The following is a 27,160-nucleotide window of genomic DNA, read 5'->3' as shown; positions in this document are numbered from 1 at the left end:
AAACTTCCGCTTTACTCTGAGCTCGCTGCGGTCCGTTATCCCACATAACGGGCTGCTCCTCATAATAAAACACGAGACCGTTTAAACGGGTCACCCCGCAGAGCCTCGCCGCTCATTGATCAGCGCGGCTGTCACTCCTGCTCTGATCGATCTGCCCTTCGATAATCGCATTGGTCGTCGGGGACGTCAGTGAAACCGTATCCCCGCTGCAATAGGGCCCTCACCCCTTCTCGGGCTCTCCGTTTGGAAACGCCCCCACGGAGCACAATCTCGACACCTCATTGGTCGAACCGTCATCATCGAACGACGCGTAATAATCTCGCACCGCGATTGGTTTAGTTGAATTTCAATCACACAGACGGCCGAATCTGATTGGTCAACACTCCCGTCCATCAACGCTCCATTGTGCGTGGATTGGTGCAGCAGCGCGGGCGGATTCCTCTGAGGGGCTTCGGTCTTCAAGGCTCGCGGACAGCGAATGTCGTCATGAGCGGTGGGTAGGAATTAAAACATTGGTGTTTATATTACAATCTACTTCGTAAAACATTATATTTGCATTGGACAGAAAAGCGCTGGACATTATGCGGTACGAACAAGTGTGTTTTTTAGGGGGGGCTCGGGCAGTTGTGTGAACCCAAAATAAGCAATGCACTTCCGGAAAAAGGGCTGCCTTTTTCTGTATCAAAGAGAGTTTGACTTGCTAGCTACGCGTTAGCTAGCCAAATATGCTAACGCGAGCTTACTTGTTTTCTCCCCACACTTAATAATTTCACAGTATAAAACAGAGATGGGCGCAAACAGCGGCCCCACCTCGGTCCGGTTATAAGTAGAAACTAAGCTGCACGCGGACCAAATCAGCTTAGGCTAGCTGCCCCCGGCTAGCCACTGATGCTAGTTAGCTGGCTAGCTACCGTTAGCTGGTAGCCCAAAGCAAACCAACAGTATGTTTGATGGCGGCGCTACTTTGAGGCCGCACTGTTTGTGTGTATTGTACTGTGTGCATTAGTGGCAAACGTGGAACAAGTGTTTATATCTTTTACTAAAGTATTTGCTAAAGTAAAAGTAGTAATCGCACAGAGTAGAAATACTCTGGTGGAAGTCCTGCATTCAAAATGTTGCATCCGTACAAAAGTATTTGCTTTAAAATTTACTTAAGTTATCAAAAGTAAATTACTCATTATGCTGAGTGGCTAAATTACTGTAGATAACTGTGGTGCAGTATAAAGTACAATATTTCCCCTTATACTTCTACTTCCCCTATAGTAGTAGTGTTAGTGTTGTAGAGATAGCATCAAGTGGAAATACTCAAGTGAAGTATCTCATAGTTGTTACTTGAGGAAATGTATTTGATTACATTTGACTGTGTACATTTCTGGCAGAGGTGGAAGGAATATTCAGATAGTTTATTTAAAGCAAAACAATTATTATTATTAGTGTAGAAATACCTTATTTCAAGTGAAAGTCCTGCATACAAAATTTTGTATTTGTATTATCATTGATATATACTTAAGTTATCAAAAGTAAAATTACTCATTATGCAGATTGGCTCATTTTAGAGTCATAGATAATCTATTACTGTATTATTATTATTATTATTATTATTATTAATTCTGTGATGTTGCAGCTAGCCAAGTATTCACATGTTTTACCAAGTAAATGTAGTTATTAGACAAAGTAGAAATACAAGTAAAAATCCTGCATTAAAAATGTTGCGTAAGTAAGTAAGTATTAGCATTAAAATATACTTAAGTTATCAAAAGTAAAATTACTCATTCTGTAAAATGGCCAGTTTTAGAGTCATAGATAATATATAATTATTATTTTAATTATTATTGGAGTTTTTTGTTATTATTATTATTTAGTGAAGTACAAGTATCTCAAAGTTGTACGAATGTAAAAGTATTTGGTTACATTAGACTACTGTATTTGTGCATTACTGTCAGAAGTGAAACAAGTGTTCAGATGTTTCACTAAAGTAAAAGTACTAATAATACAGAGTCGAAATACTGTTACAATTAAGAGTCCACATTCAAAATGCTGCATAAATACAAAAGTATTAGCATTTAACTATACTTAAGTTAAAAGTAAAATTACTCATTATGCAGAATGGCCCATTTCAGTACTTTTTACTGCACTACATTTGTCTGACAGTTTTAGTCACTTTTCAGACGGCATGTTTTTATTTCTTTTCCTGTCCAGTAAAAAAACATGTGTCTCCACGTGTGTTGCATTTGAATGTTTTGGATAAACTGAAGGATGAAGCGTTCCTTTATGTGTTTTGAAAAAATACATAATGTAATAATAAAAAAAAGTAATAATTTTACTCAACTAAGGTTGTGAACGCAGGATGTGGAGTATTTTCAGTGTGGTAGTAGTATTTTTGCTTCAGTGAATGATCTGAATACTTCTACTGCTGCCAAAAATGTATCTCAGTGAAGAGAGATTAGAGGCTCAGCAGGCTGTGGTATCCCCGTGTGAAAGTTTTTCGGTTTGACTGTGAAGTTTTGGCACCAGCTGCATTCATAGTACTTTCACCAAATGAGGCAGACAGCTCTGACAGAGGAACCAGTTCCTGTTTGGTCTGCTGATCAGCGGCCGCAGCACAGAGTTTACTTTCTGTCAGGGTAAAGTTCACATGAGGTGGCACAATTAGGCACTTCATATTGTAGAGAAGAGTCTCCTCTCAACAAGTAACGTATGTTTTGTGGATTATTTGTGTTTGACAGCAGCTGTAGTGAAGTTACTTTGGAGTCACAGAGCTGAGCATGTTTTTCTCAAAAAGAAATTCATAGCATTGTTTAACAACTTGTCAAAGATGGAAAAATCTGTCTAATGCATGATGAAAAAACAGTTTATTTCAACTTTTCCCCCGCAATTTACTGAAGAAAAAAAAGAAGGTAGCTGGAAGTGACATTTTGCACAATGAAAACCAAACTGAGATGTTTTATCAGTTATTTTTATCTAAAGTACTGTTACTGTTACTGTCACTGACGGGTGGGAATCACCAGAAACCCAAAGATGCAATATCACAATACTTAAAGTTCTAAACAATATTTTTGTGATTTTAAACGTGCTGCGATATGCAAAGTATTGTGATAACATCTTGCAATATATTGCAGTTTAATATTTTTTTCAAACTGCTAATTTTTGTCCCAAAAGTAAAACTTTATCAACATCTGTTTTATCTAATAACGTTAAGGTTTTCAGTGTGTTCGTCTCACTTCAGTAGCTTTTGTTGCAACATATATCAAGTTATCTGAAAAAGCTATTTGAAATATTAATTATTTAAATAATAATAAAAATTAATACACGGCATCTGTGTATCCATATGATGACCATGTAAAAAACGTGATACTATGCTCTACTGTTTTTTTTCATCCACCTCTACCTGCTATTATTTTATATATTTATACAGATAACATTACTATTTTTTTGTGGTTTGGAAGATGCAAGGAGACATGTTTTCTGAAGCTAAATCTTTTTCTTTTTTTTATCCTGGAGAAAAAAAAATTCATTCAAATTTGCAGAAGAGTCCTTGAGGTTTTGGGAAATATTTTTAGAAAAGCTGGAAATAGTGCTTAACTATGTTTTCTGAGTGTTTTTGAGACATTGAGCTTCACAGTTTTACATTCTAACTACCAAATATTACGTGAACCTTTTTTATTCTAAATAAAAAGTCCAAGTCGCGGGAAAAGTAAATTTTTACATAATTGAATACGTTTACATGCACAAAATAGTCCGGGTTTTGCCCTTTTTCCGAAAAAATAGTATTCATACCAAACTTTTTACATGTCTAATGAGAAAGAACATTTCACTAACACTCATGTTTACATGCAGCTGTGCATACTCCCGTTAACGTGCCCTAATGTGTCGTTTCTCATGTCAAAATATGGAAAAGTAAAACAGCTGGGACAGCTTTCCCCAGTTTCCTACTGGTGGAGGACTTGTTGGACTCCCTCGATCCTTTCTTCACCCTCTTGAAAAGTTCGTGCTGCGGTATTTGTGCATATCCTAAAAAACAAAAAAAAAAGTTGATTTCTGTCTTTCATAAGGTTTTAAAGCATTGTGTTTCTTCTTCTGACCAGAGATGTGGGACTTTCTTTTGCATGCATGTCCAGCCCACAGCTTTGCAAACTATTGGTTTGTGTACAACGTATCCATGACAGTGCACAGCGGCGACTGTAAACAGGCGTGTTGCAAACTGCAATGCATTATATATTTAATATAATATCTGGTATATTCCAGATTGGCTGCATACATGCCCAAATAATGCTCCAAAAACTTGACTAACATCAGCATATCCTACACATCTTAATCAGAAAAGGAAAAACAGCCTAATTCAAAATATTTAAATGCAATATTCTGTTTATATGACTTGCGTCAAATTCCAAATATTGTCATATGAGGGATACTAAGGGAATATCGGTGTGCACGTAGCCATAGCCAATGTCAGATAGAGCCTTATAATTCTCAGGTGACGAAATGCTTCGCTCTGTGACTCAAACGTAAGTGCAATACTCTGCTTTAGAGGCTCAAACTGCTCTACTTTACTGCTCATCATCAGTGCAGTCATGAAGCCAGCATCTCTTACAGTCACAGTCCTCTGTGATGAATCAGGCCTCTCCCCGCCGCCTGTGCACTTCTCACTCGTATCTCTGGTCGCCACAGCAGCGCTCTGTGTCCGTCATGTGCTTACATGTCACCTGCTGTTTGATTTCAAGTGTTTGCTGGCTGACGTGCCTGGAGCCTAACTGTAATGTACTCAAATACTGCAAATATTAGTATTTCTGTTTGAAGGGGAATTCAAGTTTAACTCAACGTCTGTCTGTCATCATTCATGAACGTGTAAAACAAACCTTTGAAACCTGAGCAAATTAACTTGATTTATTACCCCCCCAAAACAGGAAAAAGGCAATGAGCTATGAAAGATGAAATGATCCCAAAATTGGCAAAAAGTTAGTAAAATATTCAAGAAAATGACCTATAATGTAGAAATAAAAGGAAAAGGAAATAAAAGAAATATGTTATGTTAGAAAAATATAAGTATTTTGTAACATAACTTTGAATATGTTAAGAAAATTATAAATACACTTTTTTCCCTTGCTTTTATCTTTTTCTCTAGACATTTTCTTTTGAATTTAAATCTACTAATTTCTTGCAAATTTTTGAATATATTTTATGAAATGGTTTTGGCAAATGTATATGTGTGTGTGTGTGTGTGTGTGTGTGTGTGTACTATGTGTTAAATTACATTTGGGCCTGAAATTGTATGTTATTAGCTCCTGACCTAAATTTGTTGCCAGTTTCTGGGTGTCATGAGAGCGTGAGACAGATCCCAGAAAAGCGTGAGACACACGGCAGATGCGTGGGAGTTGGTAGCCCCGGTGGGAAAAGGGTTAACAAATTTCTTTAATAACCAAAATACCCAACATGGGCAAGATGATGTCTGTAAGAGGTCCTCGGTGTTGGTTTCGATTATTTTCGATTAATTGCCCAGCACTACTCCTTAAAAATATTTCTGTCATTCTTACATTTTATTACAACTTGGCCAGGGGACCTGATGGGACGAAGTTTTTGGTCCGGATCCGGACCGCGGTCCGCCAGTTGGTGATGCCTGACTCACAGGTACACGTGATGAATCAGTAGTATGGGCGCAATTCATAGCCACCTTCGTGCCTATTGGTCGCGCGCAATGACAGGTGTGTTGTTGAAAAATCTTGCAGGAGCCAGACAGTTTGTAAAACTGCTCCATTTGAGGTGAGCTGTCGTACATTTCCGCGCTAGAGCGGGCTGTTGGACATGTCCACGCACAGGAACGGGCTGTTGGACATGTTCACGCACAGGAACGGGCTGTTGGACGTGTCCACGCACAGGAACGGGCTGTTGGACATGTCCACGCACAGGAACGGGCTTTTGGACATGTCCGCGCTAGAGCGGGCTGTTGGCCATGTCCACGCACAGGAACGGGCTGTTGGACATGTCCACGCACAGGAACGGGCTGTTGGACATGTCCGCGCTGGAGCTGGCGACGCACATTTCTGTGCTGGTGCGGGCTGTCGCACATTCGGAGCGGGTTTTTGGACATGTCCGCGCTAGAGCGTGCTGTCGCACATTTCCATGCTCCAGCAGGCTGTTGGACATGTCCGCGTGCTGGAGCGGGCTGTCGGGCATGTCCACGCACAGGAACGGGCTGTTGGACATATCCATGCTGGTGCAGGCTGTCGCACATTTGGAGCTGGCTTTTGGACATGTCGGCGCTTGAGCGTGCTGTCGCACATTTGGAGCGGGTTTTTGGACATGTCCGCGCTTGAGCGTGCTGTCGCACATTTGGAGCGGGTTTTTGGACATGTCCGCGCTTGAGCGTGCTGTCGCACATTTGGAGCTGGCTTTTGGACATGTCCGCGCTTGAGCGTGCTGTCGCACATTTCCTTGCTCAAGCAGGCTGTTGGACATGTCTGCGCTCTGGAGCAGGTACTCGGACATGTCCGCCCGCTAGAGCGGGCTGTCGGACATTTTCGCGCTGGAGCGGGATTTTGGTCATGTCCGCGCGCTGGAGCAGGCCATCGGACATTTCTGCATTAGAGCAGGCTGTTGGACATGTCTGCGCGCTGGAGCGGGCTGTCGGACATGTCCGCACTGTCAAAACATGGCTGAAATGCATTCTATTATGTCTCATATTTCAGTGGAGGAAAAGTTGTACAGCGATTGATATCGTCATCGTTTTATCGCACAGCCCTACTTTGTTCCCCCATGATTTTATAAGAAATAGCACCAATTTGCTCATAGGTTTAAATACTTGTAAAATACATCAGAAAGCAGCACAGGAAAGTGATGTTTCTCAGTGTTTCGAAGGCCTAAGCACCACTGCTGCATAAAACCACAAATGAAAACACTTTAGGGAGGTTATAGCAGACACAAATTGCCTCCATTTAAATTTGGTTTTTTTTGCATGTGAATGTATTTCAGCATATGTATCTTAGAAACCTGTGTTTGTACTTTGTGTCGGAGCTGTATTGCAGGACACTCAGTATAAATCCTGAAGTATACCTCTTTTCTCAGAGCAGTTTGACAGTAACAGCCTCAACCTATTTTGGCCATTAGGCAGCATTGCCTGCTACAGAAGATTTACCCTGCTCTTAAACCATCGGGCAGCCTGCCCTAAATGTACTTATGCTTACTGCCTTAACAGAAATATAACGCGCTCTATAAATTTGGTCTTTTCCTCACATGTCATGTTTTTGACTGCAGTCCAGTGGTGCATTTCTTTGCTCAGAGAACATCTGAATTGTTGCCAAAGCCTGATATTTGTTGGTCAAAGATTTTTTTTTTACTTTCACAGCTGTCATGGCCATCCGCCTAACTTCGTGAAAACCAGCTTATTGGACGTTTTATGAAAAGGATGTCTTACTTCACATGAGCTTTTGCAGAAGACACAAATGCTGCATGTTTTGGAAAGGTTTACACACAATTTGTTTTCCTTAATTTTGAGATCATTATCTATGTTATCATTATATTAGGCAAATTAGCTTGATTGCTTGCAAAAAGCAACTTATCAATACATGCCCTAAAAAATAACAAGAAATTCATAAAAAAAAACCCAACAAAAAATTACCTGGAAATAAGCAAAAAAACCAAATATATATATATATACATATATATTTAATATTTTTGCAACCAGAGTTTAATTCTAAAACTATATAAAATATATTAAAAATCTAAAAAAAAACCTAAATTGTAAAATCTAAACAGTAAATTATTAGAATTTCTTCAATTTGTGTGACATTTCTTGCCAAGTTGGCCATTTCTCTTTTGCACATTTTCGAAAGAAATCAAACCAGTTTTCTCAATAACCAAAGATTTAAATGCATGTAAAAGGCATCTGAACGCAGTTCAAGAAAACTGATGTGGATCCAGGTTTTAAAGGCTTAAACATGCAAAATATCAGCATTTTCCTCTAAAAGTTAAGCAGTGAATTATAAAGGAAACAATGTTTTCTTTGACATGCCTCGTTGCTTTAAGGGATATTAGTTATACTCCAGAATATTTGCAAGTGAACGCATAATTATCGACCTAGTGTGTGTAACTGATAATGTTTAATGTTTTTATGTTGTTGCAGCAACTTTGCAGCATACCGAGCCTGTCCTTCTCAGGCCTGTCTCTGTTTTTTAGGAATGTCCTGTGGTGTCCTTGAACAGCGTTACCACTGAAAATAGATGCTGCAGGCGGCCTGAATCTGACTCTGCTGTGTCTGTGTGTTTTCCAGAACAACAGGACAGTATGGCCACCACTGTTGCTGTCAGTCCCAGTGAATACCTTCAGCCCTCCACCGCTTCCACACAAGTGAGTAACAGCCAGATGTCGTGTTGCTGCAGCCTGCACTCTGGTTGCACTGTTGCGCCTCCTGACGTCATTAACTCGGTTAACCCACGACGCATTCATGCCGCTGCACACTGGAGGAACATTTTTGTGCCAGAATGTCACTGAGCCAATGATTCTTCAATTTTATGTTAATGAAATTCTATTTGTGAAAGTATTTTACACATGAACTGTGATTTAATATAATAAGGAGTCATCTTAACATATAAAATAAATGTTAATAAAATAGTTCAGGGGCGCCTGGTGGTTCAGTGGAAAGAGCGAGAGATCTTTAAAAGAAAAAATCATTTTTGGTGCTCTTTTTTTACCATCTAAAAATGTAGTGGCGCATGACAAAAACCTGACATTTAAAGGGGTACAGTTTTGAATATCAGTGAATATTTGATATTTATGGTTAGGACTGGTGTTAGTTAAAAAAAATAACTCAATGAAAGTGGAAAATTACATTAATATACACTTTTTTTTTTTAAAGCTTGATTTTGAAAAGCACATTTTGTGCACTGAGTGATGCAAATGTGCCTAATATTAAAGCGTCTCGATTTCAATATTGATCAAAATAATTGCGACTGTCATTTTGGCCATAATCTTGCAGCTCTAGCCCAGTGTATATAAACTATTTTAAAATAGTTAACTCACGCTGAAAGCTTGTCTGTTGATTTAAGACGAGAGTTCACAAAATAATATCCCCAACTCAGCTGCAAGAAGAGAATTTTTTCAGACTTGTTAAAATTTGGTACGCTCTCCTTGTATCTTCAGTTGTTTTTTTAGCATCTTACCTCACCGTATCCCTCTTTGTATCTAAGTACTAAACTTCTGCTCTGGCTAGTTTAACCCTTTAAAACTTAGGGAGAAGAAATGCCCCAAATTAGAAAGAAGATAGAAAAATGATCAAGAAAATTAGTATTAATCAGTAAAAATATGAAAAATAAAGTAAAAAGATAAACAAAACTAGGCAAACAAAACTTGGAAAAAAAGTTGTAAAAATATCAATTCTGCAACATAACTTTAAATGTATAATTATGATAATTGGAAATATAGTTTTTTCTTACAAAATTAATTTTCTAAGTCTAAGATTTTCTTGCTATTTGTGGAACATTTCCAACCAATTTGTTCGTTGCCTTTATCCCATGACTTTTTTGTAAAGAAATTGCACAAGTCGTTCTGGGTTCAGAGGTTGAAATCCTTTTGAAAGGTGTCTGAAAGCAGCACAAGGAAGATCTGATTTTAGGTTTCAAAGGGTTAATGCAGACCGTGTGTGTTGTATCTGAGTTGTCGTGTTTGTCTCCCTGCAGGACGCCCAGCCCTCTCCGTTGGCCCTCTTAGCTGCCACCTGTAGTAAAATCGGCCCCCCTGCTGCTCAGGCTCCTGTCACCTCTCCTCCAGCGCAGCCGCAGCCTCGCAGGCTCCTCCCCATAAAGCCGGCGCCGATCGCGCCCGCTCCGCCCAAAAACCTGGGTTTCCTGTCAGCCAAAGGCAATGTGATCCAGCTGCCCGCCGGCCTGGGCTCCACGGCCCCGGGCAGTCCCATTGTGCTCACCATCCAGCAGAGCCCGGCCCGCACCAACGCCTCAGCACCCGCCAACATCCAGTACCAGATGGTGCCGCAGATCCAGGGCGCCCAGACCATCCAGGTGATGCCACAGGGAGGTCAGATCCAGCTCATACCGGGCACCAACCAGGCCATCATCACCACTCCCATGACCGTACCGGCCCCCGCTGCCGCCGCCACTCCAGTCACGCCGCAGAAAACCGTAGCCATCAAGCCCTCCCCCAAGCTGCGCAAGCCAAACAACTCCGCTGCAAACATGGTGCAGCTGCCCAGCGGGCTCACGCTGCCGCTCAACGTGGCGACCGGAGAGGTGGGCGGGGCTCAGTTCGTCACAGAGACGGCAGCTGCTCCTCCCACCCCGGGAAAGGCTCGACGAGGGAGGAAGAAGAAAGTGGTTCTGGCTGCTCAGCCTGCGCCTCCTCCGCCCGCACAGGCGGCCTCCCCGCCCCCCGAGCAGATGGAGACCATCCTGATAGAAGCTGGAGACAACATCATTCAGGTACGTCTGGCACGAAGGCTCTAAAAGCAACAGAAAGCAACAGAAAGCACCCTTTTTGTCATAAATATAACACAGATTTCACTGCGTTGTCAGTGTTAATATGTTAACGGTGAACTCAGATGATGTTACAGATACAGAAGTTCACTTGTGTAGTTATGCAAACAAAGATTCAGTTTTGACTTGGCAATGTGTACAATATATGTGATAAAATATTCTAAACTCAAGGTTCACTCATTAGGAGACAAAATGAATTCAGGCAAAAATTTAACATTTTATGAAAATAAAAGCTAGGAGGTAACACCCTGATTTTTATGTTTATCACAGAACAGTTAGATTTACCTAAAGAGTCCTAAAACAGACACAATTAATTAATCCTCACAAAGTGAATGTCTTTTGGCATCTCTGCCTAATTTAATTTAAGTTTGTCAATTAATAGATTGTCTCACTTGTTTGTTAATTTTAGGTCAATTGACAAATTGATTATTTGACACAACCAAACTTAATCAGTATTTATTTATTTATTGGCTGAATTTATATTCTGAATCAAGGTAAGTCTTGCACCAAATGCATTATTTTAATCCATTTTGAGCTGTCAGTTTAAAAAAAAAAACAAAAAAACTTTAAAACCCCATTATATGCGACTTATCTAGAGCTAAACAGCAGCAGAAGAGTTGGACATTTTCCTCAGGAGTTGTTTCAGCGCAAATTGAGACTAAATCTATGATTCTGGTTGGATGTTGCAGCGTGCATAAATCAGCCTCTTCACTATATTAACATCTTAATTCATTTCATTTACGTCGCTGTTGTTGTCTTTTATGGTCACATTGCTCCAGATGTGACACCTGGACCTGAGGAGATAACCCCCCCGTGTCTGTGTTTGCAGGCAGGAAACAACCTGCTGATCGTGCAGAGTCCCGGGCAGCCGGCTATGGTGCAGCAGGTCCAGCTGGTCCAGTCCAAACCGGAGTCTCAGGTGGTTCAGATCCCCCAGCAGGCCTTGAAGGTGGTGCAGGCCGCCTCCGCCACGTTACCGCCCGTCCCACAGAGACAGTCGGTCCCCTCGAGCCTGCAGGTCTCTCAAGCAGATCCATCACCAACACAGGTACCCGTTCACACAGACCCGACCCTGACGTCTGCCTCATTCAGAGCTGCTGCAAAGTTTTTATTTAAAAAAAAAAAAGACATCTTAAAAAGGGGAACATTTCCGTTTCCAATAGACGTTTCTGCTCAAGCCTTCCCATTTTCACTCATAAGTTTTGCAATTTTACTATTTAATTTCAAGTTGCAAAATCACTGTCTTTAATTTATTTAAAATTTAAAATTCATTTTTTAAATTTTATTTTCAGTAAACATTTAATTTTGGCCTAATAATTCCTATAAGGGGAGCAAAACCCTTTTTTAATTTTTTTTTGTTTTGCATTTTCTCTCTAACATACAATGATGTTAAACTTTGACCAATTTCTGCACCTGTACAAGGAGTGGGAGGGGAAAAAAAGCATAGCATGACATTTTTTTGTGTGGCAATGTTGTATCAATACACTTAAAACTTTAGCTTAAAAAAAACAACTATAAAAATATAACATGCAATTCATTTTTTTTTACAACATTTAGAATAGCAGCATCATGCCTTAGGAATGCTAAAAACATTGTATCGTGGAGCCTGTGGTGATTCCCAACCCTAATGTGTACCTCAACATATCTATCATTTTGTTATATTTTAGCTTTATATTTGAAGTTATGCACTATTTTAATGCTTAGATTGTCATACATGACTTTATACATGTTTAATAAGCATTGTTAGTAGCCTCAGATCTGAGATTTGACTTGCCAATGACTGTTTCTCTGTAATTGTTGTGCATGCGACGATAAATAACTAAAAATTGACCACAAACTCCAAAAACGCTGTGCAGTCTGGTTTAATAAAACTTGTCTCTTTTTGCTTCCTCAGATCATCTTCAAAACCGCTACGGGTGAGTGGCAGTCCATTCAGCTCCAGGACTCCATCTCTCAGACAACGACCCCGACAACTTCGGTCGTCACCACCACCACCTCGCCCCCAGCCGGCGCCAAGAGGACGCCGACGGGGGGGCGGAAGGAACGGACTCTGGCAAAAATTGCACCGGCGGGTGGGATGATACAGCTGAACACGCCGCAGCTTTCGTCAGCGACGCAGGCGGTGCAGACGATCAGCATCAACGGGGTCCAAGTTCAGGGAGTTCCTGTCACCATCACCAACGCAGGGGGTGAGCTGATGGTGGTTTGTTTGTGTTTACACATTTTCTGTCTGTTGTTTGAAACAAGAGAGGCTCAGGATTGTCACGCACAAAGTAGAAGACAACGTCACATACTTGTTTTCTTTTTAAGGCCTAGAAAACCGAATTACTCGACCTCTGTAGGGCTGTACTCAACTCAGGTTTATGTCAGTGGAATCAGATTTGGCTGTCTAATACGAAGATTCGACAATTCGTTTTCTTTTCTCCATATAAAGTTTTAAAGTTTGAACACGCTCAGCAGGATGTTCAATGTGACAGCGACATTCATGCAATATTGTAAACAAGCCAACTGCTCTTAAGACGGTACAGATATGTGCAACAACATTTTTCGGGCTGACGTAGATATCACACAAAAGCCAGAGGCTGTTTTGCATTAAGTTGCAGTGAGCTGTAAATTCACCACTTCTAAGCAGAAGAAAGACGCTAAAGTTACCTCAGAACAGTACAAAGGCTCTCCTCCGTTCTGCTGCATCATGCCTGCAACTGCATGTAAGAACAGGGTGAAAGTGAAGAGCGCTCACTCTGCAGCAAAATCTGGGGACCATAATGTGGAGTACCATAATATGGAGTACACTGCACAGCACACTGACTAGAATAAAAAAGTTAGACTTTAAGCAATCTCAGCTGACTGAGGGGATTTAAACCTCGGACTTTCAAGGGGCAGATAAAGACAAATAACACTGGAGACCGGGGCCAGAAACATTTGATAGTGCAATAAAGCGATTTGATTTATCAACGCCAAAAAATGGATTTAGACACAGAGTAATTGATTAGTCCCAATGGAAACTGCAGCAGCCTCCTCACATATGAATGAGAAAATAAGAACATCATATTAAGGATGCACAAATAAGAAGTATGCATAAATAAGAAAACTGAATAATACAATCTTAACTAGAAACTGAACTAAAACTAAAAACAAGGACCTTAATATATGTAACCACAGCAAATATTGAATGTGAAGTTTCCCTTGAAGAATTTAAATCTAAATCTTGAACAACCCTTTTTATTCCTCATCAAAATGTGTTAGAATTATTATGAAACTGAGAGTTGAGAACAATAATAGTTGCTCTGCCCTAAGGGCACAATGAGCAGAAAATCTCCACCATTATAATGAGATGCTTTGAAATATGTGTTTTGAGTTGTATTATTTAAAGGGAAAATTTGCAACTTTTAATGTGGATGTCCATCAGTGTTTAGTGCGGCATCGAGAGCAGCAGAAATCCAGCCTGTGGTTCTTCCAACGAAGTCACTCTCAGGTCAAATGGCGATGCTGGATACACAAATAACAACAGATTTTGCAGCTGGGAACTCATGCATCTCTGTCAGTATATCTCACACTGGAATTTACTGCCTTAATTGACTACATTTAACATAAACAGTGACTGGACATCCACATAAAAAGTGGCAAATGTTCCCTTTTAACAGGGTTTGCACAACATCCTTGAAGTACTCGAATTTTAGAAAAGATATAAAGAGCTGGAATACCTTGAAATTAGCTCCCCTTTTTACCAAAGTGCTTTAAAAGTCTTGAAATTCAAATGCTCCACATAAAGCTGTCTTATATTATGACCCAAGTTTTATTGATCAAAAATTGTTCAAGAATCAACCGTAGTATAAAAAAATGAAAGACAAAAACAAATATAGTTGACTCCCTCCGTTTTCATGTGTCCTGATGATTACCGTTAATCATTAACTAGAATTTGAGTCCACTTTGACTCTCGGTCGTCACCTGGTCGTATAATTAGATTTAAGAGAGTTTGGCAGCTCTGGTCGGAGCCCCACTGTGGCTCTAAAAGTGTGTCTCGCTCTGCGTTTTCAGGCCAGCAGCACCTCACGGTGCAGGCGATGCAGGGCGCCGGGCTGCAGCTGGCAGCGACGCCGAACCAGCCGGCCATCCAGGTAGACCAGACTCTGACCCTGGAGCTGCCCGGGCAGCCAGGAGAGAAGAAGCGACGCATGGCCTGCACCTGCCCCAACTGTAAAGACGCAGACAAGAGGTGAGCGTGTCGAGAGCGGCACAAACAAGCACCAACGTTACATATTTCCTCGATAAGATTTTTCTGGCTGTTGTACTGTTGGAAGCACTGACTAAGAAACATGAGTCTCTAATGGAGTATTACCAACTGAAAATTAATATAATTTGACTGATTTTCAATTCATTAATAAGATTTTAACTAAGATGCCTCTTGTTATACATTTTGAAAACTGTGTATAAAAATAAAACCTTTTTGTTCAGTAAATAATGTCAGATGCAGACATTTCTCCCTCAGATTGACTCATGTTGTAGTTATAAACTGTTAGCATTGCTGAAAAAACCTACTGCTACTAAAAATACGCATCTGATTCTTTGTAGATATTGTTTGTACTTTGTAATTTATGTTCAGCAACTGAAAATCAAAACTTTCTGCATGAATAGATCAATTTGAAACTTTTTCAGACCCCACATTTGAGTACATTTTGATGCTAATTCAAAATGTTGTTACTTTTAAATGTTCAATTCTACCCCTGTTTATTTCACTGTGTGGTTTTGTGTGTGTGTGTGTGTGTGTATACACTCTGCAGGCCCGGCGAGGTGGGGAAGAGGAAGCACATCTGCCACGTCCCCGGCTGCGAGAAGACGTTCAGGAAAACGTCGCTGCTCAGAGCTCACGTCCGGCTGCACACCGGGGAAAGACCGTTCGTCTGCAACTGGGTTTTCTGCGGGAAACGTTTCACACGCAGCGACGAGCTGCAGCGGCACGCCAGGACGCACACAGGTCTGTCTGCTGGAGGCACGGACACATTCAAACACACACACGTGATGTCAGACATCATGCCGCGCTGTGTTTCACTGCAGTATGTAACAAAATTTATTGTCAACTACAATGATGAAAGATAATGCTGCTGACCAGAGTTAAGATTGTTTTTTTTATTTATTGTTTCACAATTGGTCTTAAAAAAAAATCATTCTACCTCAGATTTGTGAAATATTTTGCTGTTTTGCAAATGTCATGTTTTTACAAAAAAGACTAGTTTAACCCTTTGAAACCTGAACAAATCCACTTGATTACTTTCGAAAACATGGACAGAACTACAAGTGACAAAATAATTACATGAAATTTAGCAAAAAGAAAAGACAAGAAAAGGCAAAAGAATAGAAAATTATAGATAAAATAGTTTATAATGAGTGTAGCAATAAAAAGTATAAATATTGATTTCTGGACATTTCCCCTTATTTTTTAAAATAATTTTTAACCCATAATTTCTCTCACTTTCCGTCTGGCTCTCTCTCAAAACAATTTTCAGGTCATTTTCTTGTCACCTTTTCCTAATTTCTTGCAATTTGTTGGACATCTCTTGCAAAGTTGTTCACTGGACTTTAAGCCATGTTTTCAAACCTATTTGCTCCAGTATCGTATTGTTTCTTCAACTGTCACTCAGGAGCAAAAATCTGCTTTCAAACTTACAAAAACAAACAAACAAAAACAAAAAACACAGATTTGACAATATAACATATGAATGTTTTTATCCTGATAACATTTTCAGCCTGAGCCCTGGTCAAAGTCCAGTCCACTGCTTTTTGGTGTGCAATGAAGAAGACAATTGATTGCACATTTTAAAAATGGCAACTAAACATTTGAACAATTCACTCAAATCTAAAGTTTTTGGTGTGTGGACTTTGTCTTATTACCCTGCACAAACTGGCCCTTTCTTTTCCTTTTTTTTTGTTTTTACAAGTATATGATGTTGTGTTGCTCTGGCCTGTTTTAATATTTTTAAAAACATCATCATTTTCTTGTTGCTTTTCCCCCACAGGAGACAAACGCTTCGAGTGCAACCAGTGTCAGAAACGCTTCATGAGGAGTGACCACCTGACGAAGCATTACAAGACTCACATAAACACCAAGAACCTGTGAGCTGCCTGTATACAGAGACGCAGACAAACTCTTAAACTAAAGACTGTACTAAAGGACGGAGGGGCAGACGAGACGATACCAAGGGAGTGTCTGTGACTTCCCCCCGATGTGGGAAATACTCCAAAAAAATGTCCCTACATCCCCTCTCACTCCTCTAGGACACTGTGTAGCGTGGTGTACAAAGAAATCCTTCCTGGTGGAATTCAAATGGATCCAGCAAATTTATCAATAATAGTTTATCTTTGTTTTTCCTCTCTGGTCTGAGCGGAGGCCAGAACCAGCTCCGACTGAACGCGCAAGATTGCGAGGCTCCAGACGCAGATGCTTAACTCTGCTTGCTTGTTTATGAACCTCTCTTTGGCGAAAACAGAATAATTCAGATGCCAACACCGACACCGCAGGACTTCAGTTACAGCTTTGTTTTGTTTTTTCCCCCCCGAATTCTGCTTGTTATTTTATTTGTTTGTTGTGGAACATGGGGAGCTCCCAGAAATCAGCTTTCAAGCACCAAAAAAGGAGAAAATTCACCATTGTTTTATAAATTTAACAAATTCATTTTACCTCAGTGGAATGGTAATTTTGTTTTAAGCTATTTGTGTTTCAACAGGAGTTTTTTTTACTTATTTAATACCCCCCCCCAAAATTTGGGGACCATTACAAAAAAAAATCCCCTTACAAGACTTTTGAAAGCCTTTTGAAGTTTACATTGGCAATTTTTTAAAGTGTGTATATGCATACTAATATAGATAATATTAATAATGATAATAAACTATTTATAACATTTTTCCATACAATTGTTAGACATTGATTTACCAATTGACATAAAAAGAAGAAATGAAACAGGAAGCTTAAAGTTTTACCGCAGAAATACAAACAGGATGTCAAAATTACATTTCATTGCTTTGAGGGTACAGATATCAGGCTTAGCTCTTCCAGCAGAGAAATTTAAGACCTGGCGTCTAAAGTTTTAGATGCTGCCAAGACTTCAGAGCAAAACCTCAGGCTGAGAAGAAAAGGGTTTAATATGCAGTTCAGGGGCCAGAAGTCGCTGTGCCTTAAAAGTTTTCACTCAAATTTTAAAATCCAAACAAACAGGCGAAAAAAAGGAGAGCTGCTGAGATTTGAGTTATATAAGGATTTCTTAGTGAAGATCCTGCTGGAAAATGATACACATGCAGTTGTTCAAATGCAACGATATGGTGTAGATAAAGGTCACCAAACACTACAAAAATTCAATTTCTTTTGGAAGTATAGTTTATTTAAACAGAGAGAAGCAGGACTGACTGTCAAACATTGAAACAAATGCCACACTTAAACTAGGTAAAGCTTAGCAAGGTTTCAAATATTATTTTATTTCTGGTTGATGGAGCATTATTGAGTTTTGATCAACATTAAGGAATTTTAGAGATTCCGAAAGGCCATCCTGAGGCTTTTAAAGTCTCCTACAAAAATTAGGTATTATGTCCCAAAGTGCAAACATATATTTGGACAATTACAGAGGGCCCAGGTTCGAGCCTTGTGGAGCACCAGATACACTGTAAAATCCTACAAGTTGATCTGAATTAAAATGATCTTGGAAACTGATTGCCTTGAAAAAGCAAAGTAAATATAACTATTAATCCTGATATATGTTTACTTTATATCTAATTGTTAAGTTTACTCAAAATTTAGCTGCCTTTACTTAATTTTGTTAACTTCAACTTAAATATGACAAGTGAAATGACCTTGTTCTTTTAAGTGTTAGCAACTTCAGTAAAGTTAGTCTGACTTAACTCGATTATCACACAGAGGATTTTGCCAATGATGAAGTTAGGAGATCCGCAAGTTCTGTTTATTTAACATGTTAAAGAAAATACAAATATGACTGGCTAGTTTGCAACCAGCTGAATACAGATATATGGCACAAAACTTTTTATTAAACTTGTCATTTTTAAGTTGCAATAACTTTATGAAATAAGTAAATATAACTACATTTTAAGTAAACCTAACAATTAGATTGAAAGTAAACATAAATTAAGACTAATAGTTATATTAACTTATACTTTTCAAGGCAATAGATTTCCTAGATTTTTAAAAGTAAAATCATCTTGTCAGATTTGACAGTGTAGGAATCAAACAAATTTTCCGGGAGACGCCTTTCACAGATTATTGAATCTTCGAACTCTGAGCAAATTGGTGCGATTTCTTCAAAAAACATTGTGAAAAAGTCAATAAGAAATAAGAAATAAGTATAATAAAATGCAAGAAATAAGTTGATATAGAATTTTTTTTTTAAGCTAGGGAAAAACTATATTTCTAATTATCATATTTACTATTTAAATGTTACAGAATTATTGTAATTTTTAATGTTTTTCCCAAGTCATTTACATGTTTGATTTTTATTTTATTGTATTTTTCTGTTATGCATTTTTAAAAAATATATATTTTCAGGTAATTTTCTTGTACTTTTTACAAATTTTGTGCTAAATTTTAGGTATTTTTTTAATTGTTGCTCATTGCCTTCCTCCTGTGTTTTTGACAGAAAAGCCAAATTGCTCAGTTGTCAAAGGTTTAAAGGCTTTAAAAAGGTCAAGGTGAAGAAGTGTGTCACCTTTTATCAGCTGCAACTTTAGAGGAAATTGTTAGTAACATCTCAGATGGTCAGAGGATGCTAATACCTGACTGAGATTTCCAGAAACGTTCATTAAAGATGTGCAGGAAACACCATTAAGTAACTCAAATCGACAAAGTCTCCTGTAGTAACAAGTAATGTTTCATTTAGTATATGTAATGTTGCGGCAGTCTGCATTTATAACCTGTTGTCCAGTAACCTTAACGTCGAAGGAAAGTGATGTATACTACCTAAAATTCTCTACCTTTTTAGAGAAGTACTGCAAAAAAAAAAAAAAAACTTTCTGGAGATTTTTGTCATTTCCTTTGTTTTCAAGGGCATCAGCACTTCCCAAGAGTTTTAGGAAATAAGGTCAAAGAAGTCTTCTGAATCTCCAGGTGCTAATAGATGTAATTCAGTGAAATATTAGCGATCACCTCTGCGATAAACCCGCTCACACCCGTCTTTTCCCTCTGAGATCCAAACCAGGTCGCTACATATTTGGTTATCCATCTCGGATACCGCAACAGGTACGCTTAGGGCTGGGTATCCAACTTTGATACTTTCAGTGCTGCAATGTGTCAAATACTGAGAGTCGGCATTGAATATTTGGCCAGTTGTTCTTAAATCATCCTGATTTAAATCAACATTTGTTTCATTCTGTTTAGTTCTTGAATGGCTGTGTGTGTTTAGACGTTTAACGTGTCTTAACCTCCTTTTATTAACCTGAAAAGTTTGAGTTTTCAGTTTATACAGTATGTTAGGAAAAAAAACAAAACATGTTCATACCTCTCAAAGTGAGGTATTGATAAAAGTATGATGCCCAGCCCTACTTACACTGTGTGTACTAATCAATACTAAATTTCAGGGTAACTCTGTTATTCTGCTCTGCTCATGGTATAGTTTTGATTTGATGATTCGTAGCCTATGCATTGCTGTAAATATAAATGATCAGATTTCAAATTATTTGGCCTGACTTGACAATCACATCCCAAGATATTTAAAAAAAACAAAAAAAAAACCTTTCTCAGGCCTTGGATCAGTTACTTTGTACATTTTTTTCCAGCTATGTGATAGCTTTAATTCTGAATTAACACTTGAGAAGTTTTTGTTGATGAACAGATGACCAGCGTTAGGCCTGCTGTACAGTATTCACACGAAATATCTTGCTTTACAGAAAATGTTGCTCATATCAGTTTGTTATTTTGTATTTTGCTAACATGTCATCAGTCTGACCTTGTACGGGAGTTCATTTTTTTTAAATAAACACCGACTTTTTGTTAAATAAGCTTTTTTGGTCAAATCAGAAAGGTGCCATCAGGTAGCGGCTTCACCTCTGTGCTGAGTTTTCACTGTGGCGTGTTTTAATACTGTGACATACATGTTCAACGGATGGTGCTGCCTCGCTAAACATCAACTTTGACCAAAAAAAAAAGCTAAATTCAGACTTATTTTTAAAGCACTTTTTAAACCAGTTTTCTTCACAGTGCTTCACAGGGGCGACGGATAAAGCTTACATGCAGGTGGCCAATATTTGGTGTATTTTTTCACGAATGTGTCTGAAGACGTGCGATGCCATTGGGGACGGAAAGACAGAGCGTGCTCATATTTATGTTTGTATTTCATGTCTGAATATGTAAATACAGTGTGTGTCTGGTAGACACAGTAAATGTAGGATATTAAAACACAAACGTTAAGCTGCCTAGTGTTGTGGTTGGCGTGGCCAGCCCTGAAGGAAATGGACTTTGTACAGTGTGTAAGGAATAAAATATAATGTGATATTGTATAGCTTCATTCCTGCTTTGTATAAGACTTCTAGATCTTTTTTCTATTGAATTAAAGATGCCTTAGACAGCTGCACCCAGTATTTAAAGATGTTCTTTTTCTGTCTAATTCCAGGTAACAACGTTTGTAAAATTCCTTTTGTGTTTTTAACTTATGTTACATGCTAATGTAATGTGCACTGATTTAAAAATCCCAGGTTCCAAAATTTGTAAATTTAAGCTTCATTGTAATTAAATATAATGATGTTTTTTTTTTTCTCTCTCTTCCAAATTTAGACGTTTCTATTTGGGTGAATTTAATGCTTCTCCTTCTCCAAAGCCTATATGTCATTTAATATAATGTTCTGCAGCCACTTGTTGTGTTTGTATGGAGAACCCAGAGAACCAGCAATTCATTTTATAACGTGTGTAAAGGTGCTAAAACATAATGTTTGCTCCTTTTCTACAGTCACCCCCTTAAATAAAGAACTCAAACCATTTTTGCTGCTTCTTTTATTTTCTCCCACTGCTATCTTAAGATCAGTTATTGATAAAAAAAAAAAAAAAAATCTGAAAAAAAAAAAAAAAAACACTTTAATTTCTTAGTTTTTTTTAGTCTTAGTGATTTGGGACTTTCTGTAAAAAAAAAAAAAAAAAAAAAAATCCTATCAAACTTTGTCAGTATGAAGGACCACATGTGTCATGGGAATTGCAATTGCAAAGTAATTAAAATCCAACTGTGTAATTAAAAATTACATTTGACTTTGTTTACAAATTAGTTTATTAATCTGTGACTAAATAGACTAAATCACAAACTAATTATCTGATGTTTTGATGGGCAGTAAAAAGAGGAATTCTAAAAATAATTTACATATTAAATATTAATTAATGAATAGCTTAATTTAAAAAGGAATTCACATAAAATGTGTGAACAACTATGCAGACGACACACAGCTTTACTTCTCTGTTAAACCTCAAAATTTTCTGTGTTTCAAATTTTTTTCTATTTAAATGTTGACAAAATTGATTTCCTTGTGATCGGCCGGCTTTACTGATTTATTTACATTTTTCAAAATTTATTCCCCCTTTACTAGAAATATAAAGATTGTCTCAAAAAATCTTGGTGTCAGGAAACGTTTTATTTATTTATTTATTATTATTGTTGTTGTTGTTGTTGTTGTTGTTGTTGTTGTTGTTGTTGTTGTTGTTGTTGTTGTTGTTATTATTATTTATCAATCAATTTCGAAATGCAGTTCAAATGCAGTTTTATTCTTTACCAACATTTTTATTTTAGTACTCTTGTAGCAGACTATTTTCACTGCTGCTTTTATTTAAGTAAAATATCTGAAAATATCTGTTTAGTTTTTGCACGTAGAAATATTTCTCACTGGTACATTTATTTTGAAAAGCTGTTGGCGCGCGTCATCAGGAGTCGACGGAAGTGTTTCCGGTTAGCGCAGCTCAAATGAACGCCGGTAATATTTAAAGGTTACTTAATTAAACAGCATTAATTGTGTTGTTTAGTTATATTCAGCGCTGGTCCGTATCGTTAGTATTTTATGTTTGTAATATTTGTGTGAGCGTGACGGCGCAGTTTAAACACGACGGTATTTTACGAGCTAAGCTAGTTAGCTAGCATCGTTTGTTTACATGAGCAGAGCAGCTCAGGTAAGAAACACCTGAATCTGTCGGTTACCTGGTTCCTCCTGCGGGTTTAAATCAGAGCCCAAAACACACACATGATGGGAAACTATCGACAAATGTAAGTGACGTTTGTTGAGTTTGTTTCTTCTCTGTCTTCTTACTGAAAAGTGTTGAAATGTGTGTAATGTTTGAGGGCCAACCACTTCATTTAACTTTAGCTGATTTCTCCTAAAAACTTCACAAAAACCTTTATTAGACAAACAGGCCAATCAGGTAAATCTATTTAAATGTGTAAAACATAATCAGGAAAAACAGTGCGGCCAGAGTGCAAAGAGTAAAGGTACAAGGTAAATTTATTTGTCATTTTTCGTAAACGTGGTTTAAGAAGAAATGAAATTAAAGTTGACCCTAAATCCTGCCACAAAAAACACAACTTTATATTTCCTTGTCAGTCACATGCTGTCTGGTTTAGTATTTAGATCTTATACTCAAAGGACCCATATTTTAAAAAATGTTTTGTATTTTTATTTTTTATTATAAATCAGGTATAGATGCTATAACACTGTGAATGTCTCAAAATGATCAATTCACAAAAAAATGCTGTCCGTTTTTTGAAACCTTTGCCTTTAAATGAGCCATCAGGACTTCCCAAAAGTTGTGATGTCGCAACTATAATAATAATAATAACTTTATTTATATAGCACTTTTAAAAACACAGTTTTCAAAGTGCTTTGACAAACACGGTGAAGCCAGACACAATTTAACCTTATATTTATTAATTTTGTCTGTGTTCATACATATGGCATACATTTTGGTTTGATTGTGCATTTTTTAAATCTTTGAATTTGCAGCTCAGCTCCTACAATAAGTCTAAAATACACTGTGGAAACTAAATAGTTACATTCAGACTGTTCAGGTGAAAAAATGCTCCATTGAAACCCATTCAAACTGACATTTTTGATCCCACAGCCATCAGAGCAGAAAAACAGGACTTGTATTATTTCTGGGTGTCATTCTGGGCTTTTGACTCTGAATTTGTAATTTTGACTATTTTTACACCTGATGACATATTTCTTTAAATCATATTTGGCATCTGGAGAAAATACGTGCTATTTCCCAGACTGTGATAATAAAAAATCATGTAATATATGGAAAATAATTCATTTATGTGTTTTTTTTTAAATCTAAAAACACAGTCGCATCATGACAAAAACCTGGCCTAATTAATATTGTTACATTTTGTGTGCAGAGCAGTATGAATGTGAGTATAAAAAATGTACTTAACATATAGTATATAATTTTTTTTTGGCTTGATTTTGAAAATTGCATTTTGTTTGCAGAGTGATTATTATTATTATTATTATTATTATTATTATTATTATTAATAATAATAATAATAATAATAATAATGATAATAATTTTAAAAAATCAGTTACTGTAAAATTGCTTTTAAATTTCATTTCCCTTGGCATTATAAAACGTCTTAAAAAATCAATCTTAAATTGAACTTGCCTTAAGCTGTAGACGCCTATCTAGATCTATCTATTTTGTCTATTATATAAATTGTAAATATAGCAAATACAAATTTTAACTTTTGGTAGCCTACTAGTATAATAATGCGATTTAGTCCATTAGATGCATTTTTCTCTAGTAAAACTGATTAAAGTGATAATATAATATAATATTTAAGTGGTATATTTAGAGGTCGACAAATTTTTCTTTTGGGGACAAAATTTACATGACTCGTATCTCACACTGTTTTTATTTTCCTCAGATATTTTCCAGAATGACGGCAGTCAGATAGGAGGAGGGATGAGGGTGTTTGGGCCTGCAGAGCTGGTCGCAGGCCTCTGTCACGCGGACGAGCAGGATCCGTTCCCCGTGTGGCAGAATGGACTCATCAGCCCGTGTTTCAACCAGCTCGTCCTCGGAGCTTTGCCTCACGCAGGGATGGCCGTTTTCAGCGCCTGCTACCTCGGCATGGCAAGGTGGGTCAGATATACCTGCAGGAGCCGTGAGTTAATTCAGAAAAGAAAATCATTTTTTAATGTTTATATTGATTTGTTTATATTTTGGTGTTGTTACATGTTTTTTGGGGGATGTATTATTTATTGGTTTCATGATTACGGTTATTGGAAGAGTTTGGGTCACGTGGATACGGGCGGTGACGCTGATAATCTGCGTCAGTACCTGCTGTTCACCGGTGTCAGGTGGATATGAGAGAGGGGGGAGCGGGTTGCTGTATTTTTTAAAAAATCTATTTTTTAGTTTAATAATGAATTTAACAAAAACATAATTTCATATGCATGTGTAGTATTTTCGGTAATAGTGTTGCTGCTTTGTAGGTGTGACCTCCTGCGGTCGTCTCCTCCCTGTGGTTGGACGCTCCGGTGGGCGTCCGCTCTGCTGGCGGCGCTGCTCTTCGCCGCAGACGTCGTCGTGGCGAGCCTCCTGCAGCAGGCGGACTTGTACCTGGACGTCCTGGCTGACGGCTGCGCCATCCTGGCCTGGCTGGTCCACTTCGGTGCCATCATGGTGCTCCAGAGGACGGCTTTCAGGAGAACCAGAGGACCTCCGCTGCTCCTCCTGCTGGTCCTTCTGTCTGTCCCGAACCTGGTCGTCACCTTGATGATTTACTGCGACAGTCAGGAATGTTTGAGCCTCACAGATCCTCTGGAGTTGGCACGTTTTGTGCTCGCCTCAGCGCGGATGCTCCCTCTTCTGGTTTATCTTTTGGCGTTTGCGTTTCCCTGCATCAGTGATGCTGGGTACACTCTGTACATCAACGCCGTGGATGGATCCCCGCTCCTCCAGGAGAGCGCCCAGCAGGATACGGGTGAGATGGTGGCGGAGGACGGGAGCAGCTGCGTGTCTCGGCTTTTCTACTTGTGGTTGACTCCTCTCTTGAGACGAGGGAAGCGAGGGGAGCTGGACAGACCGGCGGATGTTTATCACCTCCCGCGGAAACTTCGGACTACTGTGGTGTGGCGATACTTCCACCAGTGCTGGGAAGCCTGCAGACGGGGGGCAGCGGTCGATACGGAGCGGGACCAGTGGCCTCGGCCGGTCAGCAGGAACCTCCTGAGCGGCAGCTGGAGCTCGCACTACCAGGAGGAACCTCTGGAGCTGCAGGGCGATGTGGGACTCCTCAGGGTGCTGCACAAGGCGTTCGGGCTGCGTTATTACATGCTCGGCGTGCTGAAGGTGTCGATCAACATGCTGAGCTTCGCAGGTCCGCTGCTCCTCAACAGTCTGGTCAACTTCATGGAGGCCGAGGGAGCTCCGGTGAGCTGGGGCGCCTGGTGCGCTCTGGGGCTCTTCACGACCGCTCTGCTCAGTTCCTTCCTCCAAACCATCTTCGTCTTCGAGGTTTCCAAGGTGTCGCTGTCGGCACGCGCCACTCTCGTGTCGGCCATTTACGGCAAAGCGCTGCAGGTCAGCGGCAGCAGCCTGGCCGGCTTCACTCTGGGAGAGGTGGTGAACTTGATGAGCACGGACACCGACCGCGTGGTCAACTTCTTCAACAGCTTCCACGAGCTGTGGAGCATGCCGTTCAGTATCTGCATCACCCTCTACCTGCTGTACCTGCAGGTGGGCGTGGCTTTCCTCGGAGGGCTCGCCGTGGCTCTGCTGTTGGTGCCGTTCAACAAGTTCCTCGCTTCCCGTATCCTCAGCAACAACCAGCACATGCTCAGGCACAAGGACAGCCGCGTGAAGGTCAGAACTGTGTAGATTTTTTCTGCGAGTCCTGTAAAAGTAAAAATAAAAGCAATTATGCTCTTAATAGTAAGCGACAGCTGAATTAACCCTTAGGGCCCTTTTAATAACACACACTCATATCGCTCCACGCACAAAATGTGCTTTTCAAAATCAAGCTTTCAAAAAATATTATACATTAGTATAATTTTCTACTTTCATTGAGTTTTTTTTAACCAACATCAGTCCTAATTATAAAAATCAAATATTCATTAATTTTCAGAGTTTTAACCATTTAAATGCCAGGTTTTTGTCATGATGCCACTATGTTTTTAGATGAAAAAAGAAAACACAACAAAAATAATTATTTTTAATACACTACATGCAAAGTAGATTACTTTTTTAAATGATCAGAGCTTGGGATATATCAAGGATTTTCAGCAACATTGATTTTTATACGTTATTATTTTTTGTGTAGTGTCAAATACTCGTACTCATATCGCTCTGCACACACTATGTGCGTTTCAGAATCAGGCTATAAAAATATTATATATTAATATTAATTTCTGCTTTCATTGAGTTGATTTTTTTAACCAGTATCAGCCCTAATCAAAAATATCACATATTTATGAATTTTCCAAATTTTAACCCTTTAAATGCCGGGTTTTTGTCATGATGCCACTACGTTTTTTAGATGGAAAAAAAAAAAGATTTTCAATATACTTTATTATTATTTTTGATTATCATAGCCTGAGCTATGTCAACAATTAGCAGCAACATTGACTTTATACATTATTATTTTTTGTGTAGGGTCAAATACTCACACTGATACCGCTCTGTACACAAAATATGCTTTTTAAAATCAGGTTATATT

At 38.8% G+C, this 27,160-nt stretch overlaps 2 protein-coding genes across 3 annotated transcripts in view; both read left to right on the top strand.

The window, feature by feature from the left end:
• Window positions 1-442: 442 nt before the first annotated feature.
• Window positions 443-21,446, top strand: sp2 (sp2 transcription factor). Of its 2 annotated transcripts, none has more exons than XM_042485831.2 (8): window positions 443-493; window positions 8,264-8,340; window positions 9,669-10,424; window positions 11,308-11,526; window positions 12,373-12,667; window positions 14,517-14,694; window positions 15,260-15,453; window positions 16,493-21,446. In XM_042485831.2, the coding sequence occupies exons 1-8, from the start codon at window positions 487-489 to the stop codon at window positions 16,591-16,593; spliced, it is 1,827 nt and encodes a 608-aa protein (XP_042341765.1). In that variant the 5' UTR covers window positions 443-486; the 3' UTR covers window positions 16,594-21,446. The 2 variants fall into 2 exon arrangements, with proteins under 2 accessions (XP_042341765.1, XP_042341766.1); XM_042485832.2 differs by having other exon boundaries at window positions 457-586.
• A 927-nt stretch (window positions 21,447-22,373) lies between these two features.
• Window positions 22,374-27,160, top strand: part of abcc10 (ATP binding cassette subfamily C member 10) — a 29,516-nt gene continuing 24,729 nt past the window's right edge. Inside the window, 3 exon segments of the mRNA XM_088075002.1 lie at window positions 22,374-22,708; window positions 24,365-24,578; window positions 24,936-26,307. Coding sequence (XP_087931128.1) covers window positions 24,403-24,578; window positions 24,936-26,307 — 1,548 coding nt within the window. The 5' untranslated portion in view covers window positions 22,374-22,708; window positions 24,365-24,402.

The sequence above is a fragment of the Plectropomus leopardus genome, chromosome 3 (assembly GCF_026936395.1).
Source record: "Plectropomus leopardus strain MGB_pleo_1.0 chromosome 3, ASM2693639v1, whole genome shotgun sequence".
NCBI lineage: Eukaryota > Metazoa > Chordata > Actinopteri > Perciformes > Serranidae > Plectropomus > Plectropomus leopardus.
Note: the sequence above shows the minus strand (reverse complement) of the source record. Positions and strands in the feature narration are given on the sequence as shown.

Excerpts from the sequence above, each read along its gene's own strand:
- sp2 (XM_042485831.2), top strand. Across the intron at positions 10,425-11,307 it reads CTGGAGACAACATCATTCAG|GCAGGAAACAACCTGCTGAT; the intron begins GTACGTCTGGCA and ends CTGTGTTTGCAG. Across the intron at positions 11,527-12,372 it reads CAGATCCATCACCAACACAG|ATCATCTTCAAAACCGCTAC; the intron begins GTACCCGTTCAC and ends TTGCTTCCTCAG.